This window comes from Solanum tuberosum, unplaced genomic scaffold (assembly GCF_000226075.1).
Source record: "Solanum tuberosum cultivar DM 1-3 516 R44 unplaced genomic scaffold, SolTub_3.0 scf00127, whole genome shotgun sequence".
NCBI lineage: Eukaryota > Viridiplantae > Streptophyta > Magnoliopsida > Solanales > Solanaceae > Solanum > Solanum tuberosum.
Window position 1 is genome coordinate 18,917 of NW_006239058.1, and position 16,364 is coordinate 35,280.

Consider the following 16,364-nt stretch of genomic DNA (forward strand, 5'->3'; position numbering starts at 1 on the left):
TTGGGATGAAAATAAAAAATTTAAATTGGAAATATTTTTAAAAAAATAAATTTAATTTTTTTTTTTGGAGGGGGGGTAGGGGGTGAGTGTGGGGTAAAAAAATTAAAAATTGAGGTTGAAAATATTTTTTTTAAAAAAAACTTTAAATGAAAATAATAATAATAATTGTAATTTGAAGTTGAAAGAGAGTTTTGGAAAATGTTTTCTTTAATTTTTGAAGGAAAGTCATTTTCCTTAAATTTGAGGAAAATGAATTGATTTGGAAAACATTTTACCTAACCAAATTTGAGAAAATTGGAAAACATTTTTCTTTCCTACCAAACACACCCATACAGTTACATAATCTGATTTGTGTTTTAGTTTGGTGGGTCGCAAGGCATTGGGGATTCTTTTGAAATTGGTGTTTTGGGGTGAAATTAGACAATTTTGGCCAGATCAGGGGAAATCTTTAATGGAAGGGTATATTTGATAAGATCAATTACCGTAAGTGTAAATTTGATCAAGTAATATAACAGAGGATAACGTTAAATAATAAAGTAGAAGGCATATTTACCGTTTTCCCTATATAATAACAAAAATACTGTCATAATCCCAGATTAAATGGATGGCTTTGGGCAAAAACTCATCCTAAATATAACATATGTTTGTCGCTAAACCAGCTTAACGATTGATTGGCAATGAATTACCAAATAATTATGTTAATTATGGGTCATTGACAAATTTCTTAGCTAATAATTACTCCTATATTTTTTTTGTAGTGTGTAATCTGAACTCTTGCCATGTTAAAGTAAAATCCACCAAAACATACATTTTTATTATTTTTTAAAACAAAAAGTATTTAATAGTCTCTATATATCTGGGTGCAATGGAATCAATAATTTTATCAACTTATAGGTGTTATTAATTTGATTTCATTTTACTATCTAACTACCCAAAAAAATGGATCTCCCCTGTCCCTGGTATTCTCTTCTAATTCCCCTGTTTTTCTTCATTTTCCTCCTAATTCATCACTGCTTCTTTACTACTTCAAATACCCAAAATATATTATTACCACCATCTCCAAGCAAGCTTCCAATCATAGGCAATTTGCACCAACTTGGGTCACATCCTCATCGTTCTCTCCATAAACTATCGAAAAAATATGGTCCAGTCATGTTACTTCATTTGGGCAGTAAGCCAGTGATTGTTGCTTCCTCTGTCGATGCTGCTCGCGATATCATGAAAACTCACGATCTCGTATGGGCAACCAGACCTAAATCCAGCATAATCGACAGACTTTTTTATGGCTCTAAGGACGTGGGCTTTAGTCCATTTGGTGAATATTGGAGGCAAGTTAGAAGTATTGTCGTGCTTCACCTTCTTAACAACAAAAGAGTCCAATCTTTTCGTTATGTCAGAGAAGAAGAAACGGCAAATATGATTGAAAAAATTAGGCAAGGATGTGATTCTTCGAGTTCAGTAATAAATTTGGGAGATCATTTATGTTCTCTGACTAATAACATAATTAGCAGAGTGGCGTTAGGGAGGATATATAATGAGAGGGAAAGTGGAATAGATGCAAAAACCATTCTAGCAGAATTTCTTCAACTTTTGGGTACTTTTAACGTGGGGGATTATATTCCATGGCTTGAATGGGTCAATAAAATCACTGGTTTAAACACCAAAGTGGAGAAAATAGCTAAAAAGTTGGATACATTTTTAGAGAGTGTGATTGAAGAACACATTATTAGGACCAAGGAAAAAGAATACAGCGCGGCTGAAGCTAAAGATTTCGTAGATGTTTTGCTAGAAATTCAAAATGGAAAGGAAACTGGTTTTCCTCTTCAAAGGGATTCATTGAAAGCTATCCTCTTGGTAAGAATCTCGTATTTCCAATGCATTATTAAATCCAACATAACAATCTATTTTAAATTTTATTTCGTGTTTATTATTTTCTATCATAGGATTCGTTTGCTGCTGGGACGGATACAATATATACAGCTCTAGATTGGACAATGGCAGAGCTTTTGAGGCAGCCAAGGGCCATGAAAACATTACAGAATGAAGTGCAAGGATTAACTCAAGGAAAATCAGAGGTAACAGAGGATGATCTAAAAAATATGGAGTATCTGAGGGCTGTTATCAACGAAAGCCTTAGGCTTCATCCACCGAATTCACTATTAGTTCCTCGAGAATCAATGGAAGACGTGAAATTATTAGGCTATTATCACATACCTGTTAGAACTCAAGCCATTATTAATGTTTGGGCGATCGGAAGAGAACCCTTATTATGGGAAAATCCAGAGGAGTTTCGGCCTGAGAGATTCTTAAATAGTGATATTGATGTAAAAGGACTAAACTTTGAGTTGATTCCGTTTGGAGCTGGTAGAAGGGGCTGCCCAGGAAGTAGTTTTGCTATTGCGGTAATTGAGCTAGCATTAGCAAGGCTTGTGCACAAGTTCAATTTTGCGTTACCAAAAGAAGAATATTTGGACATGACTGAATGCACTGGCATCACTACTCGTAGGAAATCACCTTTGCTAGTTGTGGCCACTCCATGCTCTAGCTAGTTAGGAGTTTTTTCTCCATAGTCTTATTCACCAATATTATTAATTAAACTAAGTTACTAGTATTGCTAGTAGTTAATAATTTCACAATATGTAATAAGTGTATTGGTCGACTTCCTTTTTGGGTGTTAATTTGTATGTTGTTTTATGCAATTAGTATTTTGACGTATTGGTTTTCTTTCTCAAAAAAATTGAAATTGTAATACATCATCTCAATTTTACCATCACAAAATGAACTTGAAATTGAAAAAAACATCATCCCTATTTTACTCTCACAAAATGAACTCTTTTATGATTTCATAAATGATAAATGAATGACTGGGTAAAGGGTCAAATCGCAAAATATACAAGGATAGGGTGTGTGTCAAATAATCGTGTTGACTATGCTTCATTAGTAATGTTGATATTAGTTATGCTATATTAATAAGTTGACATTATTTTTTATGCATTGTTTTGTTTGATATGTTAAAAATAACATGCACTTCATAATTTCTAAAAATAAATATTTTTTACAAAAATATTCTCCACAAATACAAGTGGAAGGTGTGGAAAAGATTTTGTTTTAACCATGTTAATGTTGGGTTCATTTATAATGTGTATGAATGGATAATGGTACATAGAATAAAGATTGGTGAATTAAAAATGTGAAAATGCTGCAAGTATGAATGGAGTTATTCCATTCATGAATACTCATGACAGATGAATGCAACCTTTTGTATTTCTAGGTTACCTTTTTCACATATCACGCATGAATCATTGTGCTCACCTATAGGCTATAAATATCTGATTTTTTCTCAGATATTGAAATAAGTTTTGAAACAAGTTTACAAGAAGAAAAACACTACATAGTAAGAAAAAAGTTTCTGCTTTTCCAAAAAAAACTTCAAGTGTGATTACAAGCAATTGAGTGGTTCGCTGGACAACAAATTTGAGGTATCACTATTTGTTTTTCGTGAGTCATTTTATCCTGGGAGAATATATTCCATAACCTCGGGTACTTGAGGGGAATAATTTCCTTAAGGAAACTCTGTGATTCAGAGGACTTGACTCTTCTTCCTTTCATCTTGTTATTATATGATTTTTTGTTTCCAAAATTTATTTAACTTCATATTATATATTTCATTATTTGTATGAAATTTGTTTGAAGTTATTTTGTTGGAAAAACAGAATTTGCAGTACGATATTTAACAGTTAACGCATACGTTAAAAACTTTACATTGACAATACGATGATTTGACAATATTAGTTACACATGACATAATATCAAATAGAATGTATAATCCTTGCATTAGTTATACATAAATTAAAAATATACACTACAAAATAAGATATTGATAATACACAAAGCTACGCGTATGCATTATTTTTTTCTAATTTATACTACCAACAACCCTAAGGGTGCAAAAAGAACCCAAGGATATTATCATTATCTCCTCCAGTTAAATATATACCAAAAACTAAACAATTTACAACTAAAAGCATCATTATTAGTTGAACAACTTTCACATATAGTAAACACAAAAATCATATTTGTATGTTATAACTATAGTTTGCATAATTGCGCTCCATAGTAAACTTTATGTTTGCTATGGCTATTTCGCTATACATATATACAAAAGAAGCAATTGAATAATCTATTTCGGTATACATATACAAAAGAATCAATTATATAATTTGTGTTTGTATAAAGCGAGAAAGAGAGAAAGACAAAAGAAAACTCGGCAGGGAAAGATCATATTTGTATAATCATAAGTGTATAGGACGAAATATATGCATTTGTATTTGTATATACAATTTTCTCTCGCTTTATACAAACACAAACGCAATGTATACATTTGTGTTTGTATAAAGTGAGAGAGACGAGTGAGAGTGGCGAGCGAGATTGCCCAGCGAGAACGAGAGTGGCGAGAGAGATTCACCAGGAGAGAGGCTAAATAACAACAGTTTGCTATGGGTACAATTAAATCAAACTATGTTTACAGCATTTAATTTGAATTAATAGTTTGCTATTATATATAATTTTCCCAATTAATTTAATAAACTCATCCTTTTCACTTTCTCAAATAATAATATCCTCAGGAAAGAGGTCGACACCACTATATACATGTATCTTTTTCTCACCAAAAGATTATTTCTATACGTATACTCTAAAGCTCTGAGAGAATAAAGAATTGAATAATTTGTTTTTGATCGAATAAAGAAGAAAGTGGTCTCCATCACTATATAATTTCTTCAAGAAATTGGTCGATATCACAACGTGAATTCTTATTTTCATGCAAAAGAACTTTTCTTTAGGTATTATGAAGCTCTGAAAGAATCAAGAAATGCGTGATTAGTTTGATCATGATCACGAAACATGATATAAACATCTCAATCCTTAGAACTCTCGTCATTTTAAAATAGATCTAGGCAAATTATAATTATATTGTTTTTTTTAAAATAAATAAAAAAGAAGTATTCATGGAGAAAACTTGCAAGTTATAGTCTGCGGTTGATCATAATAAGACTAGTACTCCCTCTGTCCCTAATTACTTGTATACATTTCATTTTTTAGTTATACCTAATTACTTGTCAATTTTGACAAATCAAAAAAGGAATTTATTTATTATACCCTCAATTAATTACTTTGAAAAAGGTAGAACTTATTGAAAATTTTAAGTTTTTTAATTCATCAACTTAATAATTAATAAAGGTAAAATGATAAACTCACAAAGTCAATTATTGTTTTCTTAATAGGTGTGTCAATCAAAAGTGGACAAATAATTAGAAACCGTAGCTGTTATACTTCTTAAAACCCCGAACTTAGATATTTTTGTATCTCGGTACTCCTGCTAGCTACAACAAAAACAAAATGGATCTCCCCTGCTATTTTCTTTTACTTCCTCTATTTGTTTTCATTTTCTTTCTTCATAAATGGCTTTTTACTAATTTCAACACTTCAAAAAAGTTACCACCATCTCTCCATAAGCTATCCAAAAAATATGGTCCAGTCATGCTACTGCACTTGGGCAGTAAGCCTGTGCTTGTTGCTTCTTCTGCTGAAGCTTCTCGTGATATCATGAAAACTCACGATCTCGTATGCTCAAGCAGGCCTAAATCTAGAATGGCAGATAAACTCCTTTATGGCTCTAAGGATGTGGCTTTTAGTCCTTATGGTGAATACTGGAGACAAATTAGAAGTGTCACTGTACTTCACCTTCTCAGCAACAAAAGAGTTCGATCTTATAGTGATATCAGAGAAGAAGAGACATCGAATATGATTGAAAAAATCAAGCAAGGATGTGATTCTTCGAGTTCAGTGATAGATTTGAGAGATGTTTTCAGTTGTATGACTAATAACATAATTAGCAGAGTGGCATTAGGGAGGAAATATGATGAAGTGAATAAAAGTGGGATGAATGCCAAGGCAATCATAGAAAAACTTCTTTCACTTTTAGGTACTTTGAACATTGGGGATTATATTCCATGGCTTGAATGGGTCAATAGAATCACTGGTCTTGACACTAAAGTTGACAAAGTGGCGAAAGAGTTGGATATATTTTTGGAGAGTGTGTTTGAAGAACACATTATTAGGAACACAAAAGGAGAATACCACGCGGGTGAAGCTAAAGACTTTGTGGACGTTTTGTTGGAAATTCAGAATGGAAAGGAAACTGGATTTCCTCTTCAAAGGGATTCATTGAAGGCTGTCCTCGTGGCAAGCATCGTGGCAATATGTGCAAAAGAGATATACTTGCAAGCTCGGCTTAATCTTTTTCTTAATATTATTAATTGTGTTTCCCTTTTAATACATAGGATTCATTTGCTGCTGGTACGGACACAACACATACAGCTCTAGAATGGACAATGACAGAGCTTTTGAGGCATCCAAGAGCCATGGAAACATTACAAAATGAAGTGAGGAGATTAGTCCAAGGGAAAGCGGAGATAAAAGAGGATGACTTGGGAAATATGCACTATCTGAAAGCAGCGATCAAGGAGAGTCTTAGGCTTCATCCACCGATTCCACTATTAATTCCCCGAGAATCAATTAAAGATGTAAAATTACTAGGCTATCACATACCTGCTAAAACTCAAGTGATTATCAATGCTTGGTCAATCGGAAGAGACCCGTTGTTGTGGGAAAATCCAGAGGAATTCCGGCCAGAGCGGTTCTTGAATAGTGATATTGATGTCAAAGGACAAAACTTTGAGTTGATTCCGTTTGGAGGTGGCAGGAGAGGCTGTCCAGGAAGTACTTTTGCTATTATGGTGAATGAGCTAGCATTAGCAAGGATTGTGCACAAGTTCAATTTAGCATTACCAAAAGAAGAAGAATTGGACATGACTGAATGCACTGGCATCACTATTCGTAGGAAATCACCTTTGCTAGCAATTGCCACTCCATGTTCTGATTAATTAGGATCAGTTTTCTTTCCATCTCCATTTCTTACTGTTGTATGCAAAGCCATAAATAAATGTCGAACACTTTTGTTTTTCATTTACCTTTAATTGTTTCACTTAATTTCTTTTTAATTTTGCGCCATGTTAATCAGTACTATATTACATTAGTTATTAAATTTATCCGCATTTGATATTTTGCCCTTGTCCAATTGAAGTAGGACATTGACTATATCATGACTACTTTGTTATCAAATTTTGACCTTTTTCTATCATCTATTATACTGCGTGAGAATGCACCCCAAGTCCTCTGCCACAAAATTAAATAACATCAACATTTCACAAGTTAATTATGATAACATGACAAGAAAAGATAAACTAGCAAGAATCGCAAAATAGCTGCCTTATCATCTCCTCCTCCTCATAATAAAGGAACGCTCGAAAAATCCTTCGGGGGCCTGCTAAGTCCAACCCACGCTATATAGAGGAAGAAGAGGAGCAAGACTGAAGAAGTGAATGACGACTTGAAGAGGTAGAGGCCGAAGGGGGGAATGGAAATAAGGCAGAATTGGAAATAGGATGCACCTATAACCCTTGAATTAGAAGTAATTCAAGTATGTGGGGCAGGTAAAAGAGTTGAGTTAATCAGGCTTGACGATTAGGAGAGGCAAAACGAAATCAGGATTTAAACGAAAAAGAAGCAATTATCTGAAGAAATGGTCAAGGAATACACCACGTTAATCAAGAAAATACATGACAGATCTCAATTATATTACTTTAACCCAAAAAAAAAGATAAATAAATGTTGATGGGGCAAACTTGCAAGTTAGCGTCTACAGACTACACAGGGATCAATAATTCAACTAGCAGATGTTATGTCAGGGTGTATATAACTTAAACTCGTTCTATAAGTTGGTCGGGATTCTAACAACACTAGAAGTTGCCCTATTGACAAAATTAAGTTTTAAAAAATGATATTCCATCCTCAAATGTATCTCTAAACCTCTTAAAAACTTACCTCCTTCTCCATCGAAACTTCCAGTAATTGGAAATCTCCATCAACTAGGCAAGCACCTTCCAAATGCTGTCCAAAAAATATGGTCCCTTAATGCTTCTTCAACTAGGCAAAATTCCAGCGCTTGTTGTGTCCTCAGCTGATGCAGCCTACGAAATATTGAAAACTCATGACTTAATTTTCTCAAACAGGGCTAAAACAAGCGTCCACATAAGAGTGCATTTGAAAAACCCAAGTTTTATTAGTTTGGTTAATAAATTTAAAAATTTGATACAAATAATTTGGTTTGATATTTAAAAATCCGAACCAACCCATTCATGTACACCCTACCTATGTAAGAGTGCACCTCAAAACAAAAGAAACACAAGATTACACAAAATATTAAACAGCTAATTGTGTTAATTAACTTCAGAATTATCTGAAGAAATGGTCGAGGAATACCCTACATTTCCTAACTGCTACTATTGATATTAATTTATTAGTTTGTCTACTAGGTTATTTTGTCTTGACGTTTATGTACTGACATGAAATTTCTCTCTTTCTGTACATAATTTTTTTGTCCAAGAGTTTAAGACGACAACATAGTCACAAAGACTTCTTGCTAGAGGCCAAAAAGTTGGTTTCTAATAATAATAAGAGGAAATACATAATTACCCTATGGAACTTATTCCCTTTTTTTTAAGTAGACACCTTAAGTTTGTGGGGGTCCTATTACCCCACGAAACCATCTAAAAGCACAATAAATACATCATTTTGACCCGTTTCAAACCCATCAGTGTTGTCACGCAGGTTGGGCGCGTCAAGGAATAAAAAACAACATCCAACCAATGTTAAAACGCCATGTGGCATTCCCAATTTGAATTAGCTTCTTCATTAAATAGACCACCTTCCCAAAATTCTCCATTGTTAGCCATTGGAGATCTGCAATTTCTCATTTTAATTACTTTTTTTTGTTTAAAATCTGTGAAATTCAATTTTCCTGTGATTAGGTTTTGAGGGAGAGATGTCAAATGCAAGACAAACGAAATACGCATCAAACAATGTAAAATAAATTGATGACTAATCACTACAAAATTCACTTACAATGTAAAATAAACTTTTTTTCAAAGATTTTTCAAATAACTAACCTATGAGCCTTTACTTCTTCGTTTCGACACCACTATTCAACAAATTTCAACCAGCAATGTTACCAACTAGCTTCGCCTCATGAAGTTTCTTAGGGTTTTGATCGGTCGAAGAGAGAGAGACGAAGGTAGGTGTAAGTGAAATGAGTTGGAAGTTTCTTAGGGTTTGGGTTATGGGTTAAAAAATGAATGGGTTAGGATAAAACCCGGCCTTTGTTAAATGGGTTGGAGGTGTGGCACACACTCTTGGATTGAGAGCACTGATGGTGAAAAATGATGTATTTGTTGTGCTTTTGGATGGTTTCGTGGGGTAATAGGACCCCCGTAAAGTTAACGTGTCTACTTAAAAAAAAAATATAAGTTCCATGGGGTAATTATGTATTTCCTCTAATAATAATAAATAAAGATATAATCGTCAATAAATCTATATAATTTCTTGACCAATAACCCAGGTTCTGTCTCATCCACAAAAATACTGCTTATAAAATTACGCATACAAACAAGGGACGAATATTAAAACGAAAAAAATTAGGATAGGTTGAGGGTAAAACAAAAGAATATATATTTGGTACGTATTGTTTTAGCGAGTCGGATTAATAAAATGATTAAAATGGGCAGCTTTTTATTTCTTATAATTGGCTTGAAATAAAATTTTCATATCAGCAAAATTAAATGGAAAAAACATTCAATTGATTGAGTGATTTTGTGAATGTGGCTTTTGAATTATAAAAAAAATGACTTTGAATGAACTAATAATAGGCGAAATATATATATATATATATATATATATACACTCTCATAACTATCTTTAGTTGCACGACTCTAATTAGCCACCAAACGACCACTAATCTATTTTGAATGGAGTACTATGTGGAAGATTTTGATTTACTTAGTTAAACTCGTCCGTCATCATGCCCTCCAAAGAATACCTGCCAAACTAACCCTTAATTAATTATAATATGATTGAGAAATATTTTCACTCCTCTTAAGTCTTAATTAACGTAAAGCTCGACGCAAAAAAGGCCAAAGGCAGCAAACAATCTAAAATGAGTTTCACTTTCGTAAAACTTATAGTTTACCGCCTAATTTCAAGGACCCGCTTGTTCAAATAACGTTTCTATTTTGATCTATTTCTGATAAATCATCGACTCGACTTGGTAGACAATCTCAACAAAAGAAATTTTCTGAAGAAGCTTTAATTAGTTGTTTAACCTTGCAAACAAAGTTTCTCAATTATTATGTAATTCATGTCCATATTATTAAAGTCTCTCACTGCCAAGTGCTAACCACCCTTATCGATATGTGTATTATCAATTTGAATTAGTCCGGTTCCTTCTTTCAGATATTAATTTATTTCAAAGTTGTTATGTAATACGTAATATGACAAGAAAAATCTTTTTGAAAACTATAGAATACTTGAATAATGTCTATATATCATTGAAAAACAAGAATAGATCATTTTCTCCTTAAAACATCTGACATTTTTAGCTACGTATCAACTAGGATAATAGAAGTTTAATCATTATTGTTGGACCCACGAAAGTTAAAACAAACATTGATTTGCAAATATTATTTCATTATTCACAAATAACATTTCAAAAGCCTACCTATACGTAAATCCCAGGGGAGGCTCTATTCATGTAAACGTAAGCACTTGTTTTGTGCCTCAAAATTTGAGAGGCTTAATTTTTTTAGTAATATTAAAATATTATAAATATTTATAAAAATAAAATAAAAACTATATTGACCGTTTAGTTTAATACTACAATTTAAAATCTTTTTTAATTATTAAATTTTAAACTTTGTGTCAAGTCAAAGTAAATTAACAGATTGAAACGGAGAAAGTCCATTTTTTTCATATAAAAACAAAGATTCAACTTTGCATCTCAAAATAATCTTTTAAGAACTATATTACAGTTTCAACTTTGCATCTTAAAACCATTTAGAAGAATATACTTTAAAGTTTAAATAAAAAAATATTAATTATTATTCAAAAATTTAATAACTTCAATTTATTTTTTACTTAAGGCCACCAAAATAAAACTATCATGTGCACTGAAGATGTGCAATGTCATATAAATTTGTTTGTGTATGTTTTTAATTAATAAAATCAGATTAAAGAAATTAAGCTAACCAACCCACGATTAAAGTGGAAAGAGAGGAGGAAGGTGCAAACCGGAAAAAAAATAATTGAAAAATGAAACATAGGATGTTGTTTTAAAATGAAAAAACACAAAATCATGCACTTGACTGTGTCTACAAAAAGTTAAAATTTCCAATTTAATGTACACTATATATATTCTTCTTCAGAAATTCAAATTTGTGTTAAAACTTCAATCTCAATTCCCCTAACATCCTTTTGTTCTCCATTTTGAAACCAAACACATAGAGAATATGTTCACCTCTTTACAATGGCTAGAAAATTGTACCTATTTGTCTTATGTTTTAGCCCTTTCACTACTCATTTCCTTTGTTGTTATGAGTCTCCTCATGACTAAATCTAAAACCAAAAAAAATCTCCCCCCTTCCCCTCCAAAACTACCATTAATTGGTCATATGCACAAACTAGGTGTGTATCCTCACCACTCTTTACACAAATTAGCTCAACAATATGGACCTTTGATGTTCCTTAAACTCGGGAGCGTAAATACTCTTGTTGTTTCCTCAGCTGAAGCAGCTTCCGAGATCATGAAAACACATGACCTTGTTTTTTGCGACAGGCCTAAATCCAATGTCAACAAGAAACTTTTGTACGACTTTAAGGATGTGTCTGTCGCGCCTTATGGTGAGTACTGGAGACAAATGCGAAGTATATGTGTACTACAATTGCTTAGTACAAAAAGGGTTCAAGGTTTTCGCGTTGTGAGGGAAGAAGAGACTGCCTTGTTAGTCAAGAAAATTAAGGAGAGGTCACCAGAGGCAGTGGATTTGAGTGAATTGTTTATGACACTTACAAATGATATTGTGAGTAGAGCAGCTTTTGGGAGGAAATATAGTGGAGGGGAGAGTGGAGAGAAGTTTAGGAAGTTGATGAAGGAATTTGTGGGGATATTAGGTGGATTTGATTTTGGGACTTTTTTACCCTCACTTGCATGGATTGATAGAGTTAGTGGTTTAGAAGCAAAAGTGGATAGAGTTGCTAAGGAGATGGATGAGTTTCTTGAAGGAGTAGTGGAAGAACATTTAGATAGTCATAAAAGAGTGAAGGAATTGTTGGGGGACAAAGTGGAAAATGAAAATAGAGAGGACTTTGTTGATGTTTTGCTTGGGATTTACAAACAAAACATGGTGGATGGCTTTTCTATTGACAGAGATGGCATCAAAGCTCTCATTGTGGTAGATTCTCTCTCTCTACCTCTCTTTGTGCGCGCGTTCTATCATGATTCATGTCTGATATTGACTCTGTTGAATTGTGTAATCAACACATCTTAAAACCCTAAAACTAATCAAACGGTTAGAAATACACTTTTCTCTACTTAAATTATAGGCATAATACATAAACATGACCCTTAACTTGATCGACATCAGCTGGCAACTATGACCTTTAAACTTTGGATGTGCACAAGTAGGCTTTTAAATTTGTAGAAAATTGAGCAATTGGCACCCTACATGACAATTTTGTGTCCTACGTGGCGTCCTATGTGTATTATGCCATGTAGGACAAGTGTGTCTACTTGTTCAATTTTATACAAGTTTAAGTGTCTACTTGTGCACACTCAAAGTTGGAGGACATAGTTGTCCATTGAAGTCAAGTTAAGAGTCATGTTTATGTATTATGTCTAAATTATATCATCAACATGTACGACATCCTTAGGTTACGTGGAAATTGATTTGAATGGTTGTTATAGAGTGCACTTTCTATTTACTTAAGTTATGTCACTAACATACTAGACTAAATGAAAGATGGATTAATGCTTTACAAAGATATAGCCTTATAATTTGCTTTGTAGCTAGTTAAATTATGTACCAATATCATAGCTAAAATAGAGTGCAAAGTAGGAACATAATTAAAGAAGTTGCACATGAGATATCTATTTCATGGTTGCATCAGCTAATTAGCATTTTGCTTTAGTTCTTTTCTCATACGAATAACATAACATTAGATCCAGATCCTACTCGTGAGATTGCACAGGTATGTTGTACGAATAACATTAGTTGTAACTCCTCCAACGTACTAAGGAATGCTTAGGGGTAGGAAGATTAATAATTACAAATATATTATTGTTTTTATAGCAAATATAATATAATGTTGATGCTTAGATGACACTCATATTCTATTATTCTTTTTCTATATTATTACTCCAGGTAGCTGCTAGCTAGCTAGCTGTAGATGTATATATATTAGTAATAGAGATACGATGACAGCAAATATCACCATTTTATAATAGAATGAGGAAAGAAACTTCTTCAATTCGGACCCTCTCTAACTATTATAAATATTTTTGACGAAACACATGGTAGCATATTCTTCAATGAATATTCCTATATTTTAATTCTATGCTCCTTCACACCCACACGATTTTTTCGACAAATCAATATAGTATAATAATACTTGTTTTCATATGATCTGAGAAGACTTCCAATGATCATGATAGAAATGATGTCATTTATCACCAAGGTGGTATTTTTGGTGATAAATCACATCACTTATAGCTCGATTCGATACTTAGGTAAAGTTCAGGACTTTTTGTTTACACAAATAATTTAGTGACTTTCATGAAACTTATATAAATATATATCTGCTAGGACATATTTGCGGGTGGAACAGATACAACTTACACTGTGTTAGAATGGGCCATGACAGAGCTTCTAAGGCATCCTGGAGCAATGAACAAACTCCAAAACGAAGCCAGGGAAATAACTAAAGCGAAAAATGAAACTTTATCTGAGGATGACTTGGACAAAATGCATTATTTAAAAGCAGTAATTAAGGAAACATTGCGATTACATCCTCCGATTCCTCTGTTAGTTCCTCGACAAGCTAGACAAGATGTTAAGGTGATGGGGTACGATGTTGCTGCTGGTACAATGGTTATAACGAATGGATGGGCGATTGGAAGGGATCCTGAAATTTGGGATGATGCAGAGGAGTTTAAGCCGGAGAGATTCTTGAATTCTTCGATTGATTTTAAAGGACATGATTTTGGATTGATACCTTTTGGTGCAGGAAGAAGAGGATGTCCTGGAATTTCATTTGCAATGGCTACTAATGAGCTTGTACTAGCTAATGTTGTTAGGGAATTTGATTGGAAATTGCCAAATGGAGCAAAAGGGGATGATTTAGATATGACAGAATGTACTGGTTTAACTATTCACAGGAAAGTTCCTCTGTTTGCTGTTGCAACTTCAAACACCGCCTAGTTTTTTTTTTTGGTTTTTCACTCGCACCTTGTTTGGATGGTTGTTACCTATTGTACGTACGGTATTGTATTGTGTTGTTAGTTTAAATATGATGTTTGTTTTGATTAATACTTATATTATATTGTATCTTATGTTTAAATCCATTATTAGGTAATGACGAAAAGTCATATTTTGTGTAATGACAGATTTGGTGTGATTGTGTCGATACCTTGTATTTTTTTATTATTTTGTCTTTATGTATCATTTAATAATCATATTTTATCATTTACGGTACATTTTTACAATAGTTCTACGTCATACTCTACTTTACATATAGGTTTTTCCTTCAAATTGATGATGTATGACATTATATAACGACGGAAAATGACACAATCTATTCTAAAAATGTTATATTCATCAAAACAATATAGTATTGTATATTACAATACAATACAATACAATACGATATAATATGTGCATAATGTAGTGTATATTTATACTAAATATACATATAATCAGTGGCAAATCTACTTGTAAAAAATAAGGCACCGGAACCCGTGGTCTCTACGTAAAACTAGCTATTTTATGTATATATTTTCTAAAATTTGTATATTATTATATTCTTGCACCCGTGCTATAAGAAGTCTATCTGGTCCACATGGTTAAATGTTGAGCTTTTTACCTTGAGGATGAAGAATCAATTCTCACTTAATACATTTTTCTTGATGCATCCATGTTCGGATCAATTCCCACTTAATACATTTTTCTGGGTGCACCCATGTTTGAAAAATCCTAGATTCGCCTCTGCATAAAATATACATGTACTATACATATAATATACACATCATATACCATCAAAGTATATCGAGTATATAATTCGATCATGTTGATAAACTAGATAATCGAAGAGTACATTCATGTAAGTTTCCCATTTCTTAAAGTGAGAAAAAAAGAGAAGGTTTTAATTAGGAAAAATTACCTAAATACACATCTTACTTTACCATAATCTCTAAAATTCCCTATCATTTTTTTTAAAATCCCCTCTCGGATACATCACTCTCCCCTCGTTGATACATCCTTGTCCCCCTTTCAGATACATACCTCACACACACACACACACACACACATATATATAGATGTATACACGGATGTATGTTGATGTATTCGGAAGTCCAATGATGTATCCGGATGTCCTAACCGCTCTCTGATATATCCTTCACCTATGTATCCGGATGTTTGCTAATGTATCCAGAAGTCCAGTGATGTATCCGAAATCCATAAATTTTAAGGGATTTTTGTAATTTAGAAATAATATAATTAACTCCTAACACTATGAAATTTATGTAAATTATACTTCTAAGTAGCCTATTCCTTTCTTGGCATTTTTTCTGGGCCAGAAGCAATGAGCTTGACACTTGACAGTTGACATCAAGTAACCCTTTTTATCTAAGTCCGTTTAAATATAAATTGGGCTTTAAGAAAAGAGAATTTTCTGGGCTCGGTCACATTGTGGATGGCACAATATGAGAAAATTTCTAATTATGCATGAAATAGGGCATTGAGTTTAACAGTATAAATTTGCTATTAAAATAATAATGTAGCTTTATTAGGCAATTATTCTAAAGTAGAGTTTTAAGGATCAAATATAAGGCTTATTAGATTTTCCCACAAATATCTGCTTTTAAGGACACAGTTTAAAACCTAACTATTGAAGTTTAATAACTTTGCAATAAGTAAATGAAATTTGGACAAAAATTCCTAACACAGCTACTAACAGTGAACTTCAGACTTGTGGATTTGAATTTAACCAAGGGAATTACATGATTGTACTTTCTTTTCAATATTTTTATATGTGTAAGCTATGGTTAGTATGATATAATTGAGATGTTTTTTGAAAAGCCTAATAATTTTCTAGTAAACTTTAATATATCGAACCATACCAAATTAATTTGATATGAC

General features: G+C 32.8%; 3 protein-coding genes across 3 annotated transcripts; all 3 read left to right on the top strand.

The window, feature by feature from the left end:
* The first annotated feature begins 914 nt into the window (after positions 1-914).
* LOC102594676 (cytochrome P450 71A4-like) lies at positions 915-2,715 on the top strand. The gene is made up of 2 exons (XM_006351357.2): positions 915-1,854; positions 1,944-2,715. The coding sequence occupies exons 1-2, from the start codon at positions 940-942 to the stop codon at positions 2,547-2,549; spliced, it is 1,521 nt and encodes a 506-aa protein (XP_006351419.1). The 5' UTR covers positions 915-939; the 3' UTR covers positions 2,550-2,715.
* Positions 2,716-5,361: 2,646 nt separating this feature from the next.
* Positions 5,362-7,026, top strand: LOC102582207 (cytochrome P450 71A4-like). Its single transcript, XM_006351488.2, has 2 exons — positions 5,362-6,243; positions 6,342-7,026. The coding sequence occupies exons 1-2, from the start codon at positions 5,398-5,400 to the stop codon at positions 6,942-6,944; spliced, it is 1,449 nt and encodes a 482-aa protein (XP_006351550.1). The 5' UTR covers positions 5,362-5,397; the 3' UTR covers positions 6,945-7,026.
* A 4,304-nt stretch (positions 7,027-11,330) lies between these two features.
* Positions 11,331-14,522, top strand: LOC102595007 (cytochrome P450 71A22-like). Its single transcript, XM_006351358.2, has 2 exons — positions 11,331-12,401; positions 13,812-14,522. The coding sequence occupies exons 1-2, from the start codon at positions 11,460-11,462 to the stop codon at positions 14,424-14,426; spliced, it is 1,557 nt and encodes a 518-aa protein (XP_006351420.1). The 5' UTR covers positions 11,331-11,459; the 3' UTR covers positions 14,427-14,522.
* Positions 14,523-16,364: the final 1,842 nt, after the last annotated feature.